The 10,151-nt window shown below is 54.0% G+C and overlaps 1 protein-coding gene across 3 annotated transcripts; it reads right to left on the bottom strand.

The window, feature by feature from the left end:
- LOC115643902 (apolipoprotein C-I-like) lies at positions 1–4,289 on the bottom strand. Of its 3 annotated transcripts, none has more exons than XM_030547913.1 (4): positions 4,184–4,289; positions 2,478–2,554; positions 1,275–1,425; positions 1–237 (listed from the first exon to the last, which is right to left on the bottom strand). In XM_030547913.1, exons 2-4 carry the CDS (start codon positions 2,530–2,532, stop codon positions 171–173), a joined length of 273 nt encoding a protein of 90 aa, XP_030403773.1. In that variant the 5' UTR covers positions 2,533–2,554; positions 4,184–4,289; the 3' UTR covers positions 1–170. The 3 variants fall into 3 exon arrangements, with proteins under 3 accessions (XP_030403773.1, XP_030403774.1, XP_030403775.1); XM_030547914.1 differs by having other exon boundaries at positions 2,478–2,648; positions 4,184–4,274; XM_030547915.1 differs by having other exon boundaries at positions 2,478–2,618; positions 4,184–4,217.
- Positions 4,290–10,151: the final 5,862 nt, after the last annotated feature.

Raw genomic sequence — 10,151 nt, 5'->3', positions numbered from 1 at the left:
TACAAACCCAGCACTAAGGCAATGAGCATTTATTCATGGCTACAACAAAAGCAATAGAAAACCAGAACTTGGGTGTCAACCCTGGGTTCCCCTCCCAGCATGATCTCTTCAAGGGGACCAGTACCCCAGGAATTGCCTGTGCGCTTTGCAGAAAAACCGTCTCAGTCAGATCAGTCCCTGGAAAACTTCTCATTGAACTTCTCCTTTAAGTTCTGGAACTGCTCAGAGAACCAGTTCCTGTAAGACATGGGGAGGCAGAGGCAACATCAGCCAGTGGTATTAGGACCCTGCACTTCATCCCCACCCCCACCCCCCCACCTCCATAGATGCTGCTACGGGGATGACTGGGCGCTTTGTAAAGGGGCTGGCTGAGAAGCCCTGGGCTTTCCCGTTGTGAACAGTGCAAAGCTGCCCTGATTTCTGACACTAGGCGTGGCTCATAGAACCAGCATCCCTCTGGGGACAGACCCTGGTAGCTGCTGGGAAATCTCGGCAGCCACCTGGTCATTATAGTTCATTACACTGATTTTCACACATGGCTAAGGAATGGGTGTTTCCTTTCTAGTGTAGCCACTTCTCCTGGGAGCTGTGAGGATAATGAGGCCAGCTCAGTCCCAACTGTGAACTAAATCATACTAGTTTATCTGCTGCGCCTTTCAGCCAGCAGGATTTCACAGCACTTCCCATGGGATTGCTTCACATGATACACTATTCATATTTCACTAGCTATTGGGCCCCATAGTGCCACCAAGGGCTGCACAGACCCTGACCAAGATCAAGCTCCCATCCTGCCAGCACCGCACGGCCCTGTCCGAGATCAGGTGCTCCTGTTGTGCCAGGTGCTGCACACACACAGTGAGTGCCAGTCCTTGCCTCAGCTCCAAGAGAGGGGATCTGTCCCAAGCATGACCAATGCAGTGACATCTGCCTGAGTCTGCAGAGAGCCTGAAGGGGATCTCACTGAGGAGTTAACTCTGATGCTCAGCAATGCTAATTTAAATGTCAACATCATTTACAATGTGAGACCAGAGAAGGGGGTCATGGCACTGCACAATTGACTATAGCTGATTGTGTGGGTGGGGCTGGGAAGAGGGTCTTCAGCAGCACCTTCCCTCCCTCAGTACAAACCCTGCCTGAAGCATCCTCAGTGCACCACTTCAGTCTCCCAGCCAATCCTGGAACAGGCCCCACCTCTACTTAGCTCCAGGGGACAGTCTCAGTGTCACTGGTTTCTGCAGGAGCCCTGCCTCCCCACTGAGGCCCCAGTGACTCACCGGGCCTTTTCGCTGAACTCCCTGTGATGCAGTTCTTGGAAGGCGGCTTTGGTTTTATCTGCAATGCTCTCAGCAAAGGCCTGCAGCTTGTTCTGGAACTTCTCAAACTTTTGGGTCAGGGTTGGCTCTGTCGGTTCAACCTGAGCAGAGTCTGAAAGGGAGACGGAGAACAACGATTGCCTACTGCCCAAACTCAACCCACCACACCCGTGAAATGTGCCAGGGCATGTGTTTGTGTGCGTGCACATACAATGTTCCATGTGTGCATGTGTGTGCAATGTGCTGGAGGAGGAGGGGTGTTTGTGTGAGTGCATGTACAATGTGTGTGTGCATGTGCATGCAATGTGCCAGGGGCATGTGTGCGTGTACATGCTCAGCTCTTTGCCTGGATCAGTACAGTGCCCAGCATGATGGGGCCCTGATCTCGTCATTCTGTGCCTTTGAGGTGTTTCTCCACAGTCTCTGAATCATGCTTGTCACAGGGCGAACTCTCAGCCCTCTTATGACCTTTGACCGTCTTTAAACGCCAGACCAGGCATCGCACTCTCTTAGCCCTGCCCCCTAGACTCCGCACAGACACTGGGGTGCTTGGAGCTGCATTGCTGAGTAGCAGCCTGTGGAGGTTTTTGCTTTTGCCAGATGTCTCAGGGCTACTGTTTGGTTCTGGCAGCTCAGAGATGTAATTTGCCTCAGATGTGGAGCTGCTCCTATTTGTGGTTTTACACACACACACACACACACACACACACACACACACACAAACACACACGGCACAGTGTACATGCACACACACACAGAGTACACTGTACATCCACACACACCCTGGCACATTGCACTCATGTGCGCACACACCTGGCACGCTGCAGGCACAAAATGCATGGCCCTGGTTTCAATGAGCCCAGCTGTTGCAGACAAGATCCCAAGCATCCCTGAGCCACGTTTATTTATAACCTCTAGCCCTAGGGCAGCTGTTGGTCCCATGGTGGCGGGTGCTGCATGAACACGCAGCAAAGATCAGTCCTACCCACCATGGGCGAGGCAGAGACAGGATAGACTGGTCTGACATGCTCTCTGCTCCCCTCTCGCCCTGGCCCACACCCTTCCCCAGCCTCTCCCTCCCCTCTCACATGCAGGATCTCCTCCCCCAGGCTCTGAGATCCCCGCTCCCCCAGCTCTGTTTCCCTGAGGAATCGGGGCTTTTACCTGCCAGGACCGTCAGAGCCAGGAGGATCAGAGCGATGGATACTGCGGGCCGCATGGTCACTGGGCTTGGCGTGTCCCTGTGCGGTGGGGCGAGGAAGGTGGATGTGACCTCGAGACTGGTCCCAAATGCACCGACCTACCCTGGGAAAGGGACCCAGCCAGTGCCTCTGGCTGGGGGTTATACAGCCCTCGCTGAGACACTTGCCCAACCCCACATGGACCCCACTGCCCCTCATACTCCACTTCCTCCCCTGATCCTACAATCCCCCCCGCCATGGACACCTCCTCCAGCACCACATGGACCCCACTGTCTTCCCAATCCTACATTCCCCCCCCCATGGACATCTCCCCCAGCCCCACATGGACCCCACTGCCTTCCCTCCCCGCAGACCCCACTTCCTCCCCTGATCCTACAGTGCCCACACACACATGGACACCTCTCCACCCCACATGTACCCAGCTGCCTCCTCCCCATAGACCCCACTTCCTCGCCTGATCCTACAGTGCCCACAAACACACAACCCCCCACCCCACATGTACCCCTCCCCCAGCCCCACATCGACCCCACTGCCTTCCCTCTACACAGATCCCACTTCCTCCCCAATCCTACAGTGCCCCCCCCCATGGACATCTCCCTCAGCCCCACATGGACCCCACTGCCTTCCCTCCCCGCAGACCCCACTTCCTCCCCTGATCCTACAGTGCCCTCACACACATGGAAACCCCTCCACCCCACATGTACTCAACTGCTTCCTCCCCACAGACCCCACTTCCTCGCCTGATCCTACAGTGCCCCCACACACATGGATATCCCTCCACCCCACATGTACCCAACTGCTTCCTCCCCACAGACCTCACTTCCTCGCCTGATCCTACAGTGCCCCCCCATGGACATCTCCCCCAGCCCCGCATGGACCCCACTGCCTTCCCTCCCCACAGTTCCCACTTCCTCCCCTGATCCTACAGTGCCCCCACACACATGGACACCCTCCCACCCCACATGGACCCCACTGCCTCACCCCACACAGACCCCACTTCCTCCCCTGATTCTACAGTGCCCCCCATGGACACCCCCCCACTGCCACATGGACCCCACTGCCTCGCCCCACACAGACCCCACTTCCTCCCCGATCCTACAATGATCCCACACACGGACACCTCCCCACCCCACATGGACTCCACTGCATCGCCCCACTGACCCTCAATTGATCTCCTGATCCTACAGTGGTCCCCCTATAGGTGCTAGATCTAGGGGTGCTGCTGCACCCCCTGGCTTGAAGTGGTTTCCATTATATCCAGTGTTTGCAGTTTGGTTCAATGTCTCTCAGCAAGCCCAGTATAAAAATTGTTCCAGCACCCCTGATCCCACCCCCCCCACACACAGACACCCCTCCCATCTCACATGGCGCCCACTGCCTCCTCTCTACAGAGACCCCACTTCCACCACTCAGGGAGTTTCAGCCCCAAGCCTGTAATCTACTCAAATGTATCCCCCAGACCCCTCTCCCCCCCTCACCCCACCGAGCCACCTCCTTTCCACACCAGGTCCCCCAGACTCCCCTCCCAACCCCCCACCTCTGCACACTAGGTGCCCCATCTTGGTCAACGAGCCCCCATTCTCCTCTTTCCACACCGCTCCAGTCCCACTGCCTCCCCACGCCACCCCAGCCCCACTGAGCCCCAAACACCAGCCCAGCCCCACTCACTGCAGCTGGAATTAAGCAATCTCTGCAGCTGGGATGCAGCTTCCTGAGCTCCAGCTCCCTATAAACCATCCTGCCTCTGTCATCCGCCCCCTCTGCCTGGTGGGGGGGAACCTGAGCTCTCTCGTCCCTCCCTTCCTGCCCTTCCAAGGCCTCTTAATTATTAGTCTGTGCCATGGGGAAATGAAATCCCAGCTGGGGCGCAGCCTGGGGTGGGGGAAGAGCTGTTATTACAAGTCAAGGGCTTTATGGCCATACCTAAGGACCCCCGAGACCAGGGGTGTGGGCTCTGCACAAACAGCATGAGGGACAGGCCCTGCCAAACAGCCACAGGGCGTGGGAAGGGGGTTGAACAGCCTAGCCCCATGACCAAGGCACTCGCCGCAAATGGCAAGTTTTGGTGTCTCGGCTTGGCTGGATTTAGTAGGAGGAGATCAACTAAATGAGAAGAAAAGGGAAGGGGGGAGGTGAGGGGCAGGGGGCAGGGAGCAGGGGCAGAATGAAGCCGGGAAGGTGGCAGGGGCCTCGGGGGTGTGGTGTGGAGCAAACAGACAATGAGCATGGAGCAGGGAAGGGGCAGTGTGCCCCTCCGGCACCTTGTTTGGGGCGCAGATCCAGCTACTCCTGCCCCAGGTGCAGCAGGGTGGGGGGGGTCACACCCAGTGTGTCAGCTGGGACTCTCTGTTATTATCCTCCAGAAGCACCCATTTAGCTGGAGGGGGGCGCTTACACTGGTGCCAGGTAGTGTGTCAGCACCCCCTCTGGCAGGGGTGGCTCTAGACATTTTGCCGCCCCAAACATGGAGGGTCTGCTGGTCTCGCAGCTTCAGCAGACCTCCCACAGGCATGCCGCGGGACCAACAGACCCTCTGCAGGCTAGCCGCCGAAGGCACCCTGCCTGCCGTCCTAGCGGTGACTGGCAGAGCAGTCCCCGTGGCTTGCCACCCCAGGCACACGCTTGGAGCGCTGGTGCCTGGAGCTGCCCCTGCCCTCGGGATTGCCAGCCCCCCCAGGCCAATCGCATGCACCAGACCCCGAAGAAACAGGAGCTCAACTGAAAAGCCATGAAGCTGTAAACCCAGTATCTGCTGGGCTCTGCTCCATTACTTCCTCTGTGTTCCCTTGCACTCCCCCAGGCAGCGTCTCTGCTCTGATACTAGGACTGTAAGCTCCATGGGGCAGGGACCAGCTCTTTGCTCTGTTTGTGCAGCACCTAACGCAATGGGGTACTAGGGTCCCTGTGCTCTGTGGTAATAAAAATAACGATAATATGGTGCAGCACCAGCCTCATCCTGGGTGGGGAGGGGGGGCTGAGATGGGCCAGACAAAACTGAGGGAGCTGTGCCCGTCCTTGCCATGAGGCCCCCCCATCCCTCTCCATGACCCTGCCCCCTGCCAGCTCAGAGGCCAGGGTGCTGGCTGCTCACAATCAGGAAGAGCTGCCCAGGCAGAGGGACCCGGCTTCAGGAGCAGTGACCGCAGTGGGAGGGGCCCAGGAACCTGGGCCAGAATGGGTCAGTCTGGGCTTCTGTGGGGAGCCCAGACCCTCCTGCCCTGGACAGTGCACCCTGATGGGTGGGGACACAGGCTGGGGGCTGCTCTCAGGCACCCCTACCCACCACTCAGGCTCACTTCTCTGCTGCTGATGGAACTGGGCACCCAGTCAGCAGCCCCTGCTCTCACTGCTCTCCCTTCAGAGCCGGCTGGCTGGACAGCGGCAGCTGCTATGGTCGAGGGAGGCAGGGGCTAAGGCTAAGGCAAATTTTGGGTGGCTATAGCCTCCACTAGTCCCCCCGCCCCCAGCACTGCTTCCTGCTTTGCCCTCTGGTGTCTGAGCCTGTCGTGGTAGCACGTTCCAGTTTTTCTCCAAAGCCAGGGGGCCAGAAATGTACTGGATTTGTTTAAATTAAAGCCAAGAGTCTCCCATACATCACAGGACTCCAGGAGCTGGAGATGTAAGAAAATACACCAAATGTTGCAAGTTCAGGAGTCATGTCAGTTCAGTTTCATCCATATTTTTATCACCTTAAACAAACCTACTGTAAACCACAGCTTCAGTGAAACATGCCACTTCTGCCGAGCGAGACGGACACGGACACAGGGGGTGGGGGTGCGGCCTGGAGGTTAAAGAAAGTCAGTCAGGACAGGATAAGTGAAAGGATGGAGGAGGGATAGCTCAGTGCTTCGAACATTGGCCTGCTAAACCCAGGCTTGTGAGTTCAATCCTTGAGGGGCCACTTAGGAATTTGGGGCAAAAATCTGTCTGGGAATTGGTCCTGCTTTGAGCAGGGGTTTGACTAGATACCTCCTGAGGTCCCTTCCCACCCTGATGTTCTATGATTCTAAAAAGTGCAGGGAAAGGGGCTGGGATGGTCCCCTACAGTCTATTCTGGGGCAGGGGGGCTCAGCTCCTACAATCCACGCATGCCCTGGGGTGGGGGCTGTTGTTAATGCTGACAGTCGATGCCCACCTACAGGAACATCCCCTCTAGTCTACCCACCCTCAGGGGCAGAAGGCCAGGCTGTGACTGACCCAGCCAGCCCCACCTGCAGATGCTGTCTCTGATCCAAGGTCTGTGGACTTAAAGGCTTCCTGGAACCTTTGAGGAAAGACCCATTCGGCCAGAGCTGCGCTAAGAGCATCCAGTGCCTGCCAGGAGCCGTGTGAACTGAGCCAGGCTCCTGCTGCTTTGGTCTGGACAACCTGGTTTAGGAGTGGAGGTGGTTTGGTTGGAGGCGCTGCTGGAAAACTCCATTGTCAGGAGCCTCCTACCTGTCCACAGGGTGGCCCAGCAAAGCTGGAGTGATGGGTCTGTTGACACTTCCCCCAGGCAAGTGATTCCCTGCGCTCACAGCCCCTCACCCCTAGATCTGGGGCTCCCAGCCCTCCCCCCTAGGAGAGGATCCCCTCAGCTCACAGACACACACATCCAGATTTGGGGCTCCCAGCCCTTCCCCCAGGAGAGTGTTACCGAAATATCAGGTCTGCCTAGCTGAGAGCCAATAACAGCCTGACAGGGGTAAGGAAAGATGCTTTATTCTGCAGAAGAAAGGAGAGCCCTGTACCTTGGTACAAAGACTCTGTCTTACACAAATTTCACAAACCTTTTATACACATTCTGACAAAGACCCTTGCGTGTTAACACTTGATTGGTAGTTGTCAAACCTCACACTCTGTTATCTGTTTAGTAAAAACTGGTTTGAAGCAAGTTTTTTTTGCTTTGAGGCAGAAGAAAAGAGATAGTTCAAAAGTTCAGGCTACTGTGTCCGTGAGGCTTCTGCCCCACCCCACCCCCCGGCCGCTTGTAAGCTATTAAGGGGGGGCCAGCCGTAGCTTTCACAAAAGGATGCCCCCCCCCCAGCTCACAGATTGCCCCTCCCATCTGGGGCTCCCAGCCCTCCCCCCAGGAGAGGATCCCCCCAGCTCACAGACACACACACGCCCAGATCTGGGGCTCCCAGTCCTTCCCCAGGCAAGTGATTCCCTGCGCTCACAGACCTCCCCCACCCCTAGATCTGGGGCTCCCAGTCCTTCCCCCAGGAGAGGATCCCCTCAGCTCACAGACCCAGCCCCCGCCCCCAGATGTAGGGCTCCCAGCCTTCCCCCAGGAGGGGATTTTCCCCCTCCCCCAGCTCACAGAGCCCTAGCCCTCCTCCCTGGGAGGGGACCCCCCAGGGTGCCGACCCTCCAGGAATTGTCCTGGAGGCTCCAGGAATTAAAGCTTAATCTTTAATTAAAGATTGTGTCATGAGGAAATCTGCAGGGATTTGTCCAACCAAAACTGGCAACCCTAGGACCACCCCCCACCCCCGTTTCCTGAATCTCTCCCCACCCAGTGTTAGGACTTGTTTCCCAACAGCCTTTCCCTAAGGAATCTCTTTTTTGTCTCCTCTCCCCTCCCCCTTCGGGTATTTGCATTGTTTAGACCCTCGGCCGGAGGACAAATTCCTGTGATCAGGGAAAGGAAGTGCACCCCATGCTGAGTCCTTCCCCCACTGGCCAGTTCCCCACCCCAGGGGATGCCAGCTCCATCGCTGTCTCTGCCTAACTCCACTGGGGTGGGTGCCCCAGGCTGACAGCAGCACAAAGGGGTCCCTGTGGGGCCTGGCTGGGAAGAGCCCTGCTAGAGCTGGGGGTTATCTGCGTTCAGTGCTCTGAAGCTCGGTTCATCCCCCTACAGTCCCACACACTCTTCTCCAGGCTGCTTGAGCTCTGCCCGCTAGTAACCCCTCCTGGCAAAGTCTGTATCGCCAGCTCCTTATTTTCGTATAAGCAGCCCACATTGGGAAAGGCTTTGTTTTTGCTGAGAAACCCAATTCCGCCCTCTCCTCCCTGGCGTTTTCTTTTTTCAGCTTGAGGTTTCGGATTGTGAAAGCTCAGGCCGTGGCTGAGTCATTCCCAAGCCAAACCCCAGTGCTGGTTGCAAAACAAAGTCAGATGGCACCAGCACTTTCCAAAGGCTTCGCCTAGAAATGCCCCAGATGGGCCCCAGCGCCTGGTGTTCCTAACCCCACAGCCCTGGACGGCAGCAGAGGCTGGGTGCTCATGTAACACACATACCTCCTGGGTGTGGCGTTGTGTCCCATCTAGCATTGAGTTGGGTTAGGGTTAGAGAGATAAAATGAGTCTGCTCTACAGCCGTAGCGAACAGCCAGCTGGATTTTAGCTCAGCGGGCGCCAACAATTTCTCAAGGCTTATTTTGTATTTGTACATTAAATAATACAAAAAATCATATTTAATATTATATAATATATGAATCCATAAGATTAAAAAGGTAATTCTACATATAAACGTTATTAATTAAATTATTTGGCAATTACTCTTTCACCTTACCATGTGAATTTGCTCTTTTTTACCTATCTGTAAGAAAAATTAAGGAGTTTTTACAAAATAAATCTCACAAACAGTTTTCATCTTATTTATTTTAAAAAAGTAAAACATTGTTGAACTGCTGGTCCAAATATATTTATTATTCTTACTTTAACATAGATAGCCAGTTATGGTTAATTAAAAATATTCTTTGTATTGTTACTTGTATCTGGATTTCAATAAACAAACAAACAAATATGAAAAAATGTTAAACACAAGTTAATCATACGCGCTCATTGGCACTTAATGGAAAATAGGTATCATTAATTCACATGGTTTTTCTAATAAAGTCAGTGTGATTTTTGGCGCGGCATTTCTTCAGCTAATTTTTCATAGTTGGGAGAGTAGGATGATATTCCCATTCGTAAGCAGTCGTCAAGATGGGCCTCTGTAAGACCAAGATCTGTATTATGATTTTATGATGTTCATTGTTGAAAACAGAACTTTGCACAGATAAGTGGAACCAAAATAAGATTTTATTTTGTATGCTACATTTTTTAAGGCAAGAAACTTTTTCTGGTAAACCAGATTCCAAAAGTTTTCATCTGTTGCGCAGGATTTTAGAACAATATCATTTTGAAGGTCCATAATCTTCAGTCCCATGTCTTCTGTTATTACTTGAATGAGACTCACAATTGATGTAGCCATTTCTGTTACCTCTATTGGGAAGTAAAAGGATTCACAAGAAAGGCAACAAGCTCAATGATTGTGAACTGTTGAAATCTCTTTTCAAATTGTTCCAGACGTGTTTGGATGTGGATAACAAATGGTGGAGGGTTAAAATCACTGTCCCATACCATTTTCTTCATGCTTGGGAAATGTATGAGAGACTTCGTCTTCACATGTGACATCCACAAGATCAGTTTTGCTTTGAATTGTTTTACAGAACCTGTCTTCTGAGCCACATGTTTATCTTTTCCCTGGTGCAGTTCTGGTGTCCCATGTTCAAGAAGGATGAATTCAAACTGGAACAGGTTCAGAGACGGGCTACAAGGATGATCCGAGGAATGGAAAAACTGCCTTATGAAAGGAGACTCAAAGAGCTTGGCTTGTTTAGCCTGGCCAAAAGAAGGCTGCGGGGGGATATGCTTGCTCTATATA

Source organism: Gopherus evgoodei, unplaced genomic scaffold (genome assembly GCF_007399415.2).
Source record: "Gopherus evgoodei ecotype Sinaloan lineage unplaced genomic scaffold, rGopEvg1_v1.p scaffold_76_arrow_ctg1, whole genome shotgun sequence".
Lineage (NCBI taxonomy): Eukaryota > Metazoa > Chordata > Testudines > Testudinidae > Gopherus > Gopherus evgoodei.
Note: the sequence above shows the minus strand (reverse complement) of the source record. Positions and strands in the feature narration are given on the sequence as shown.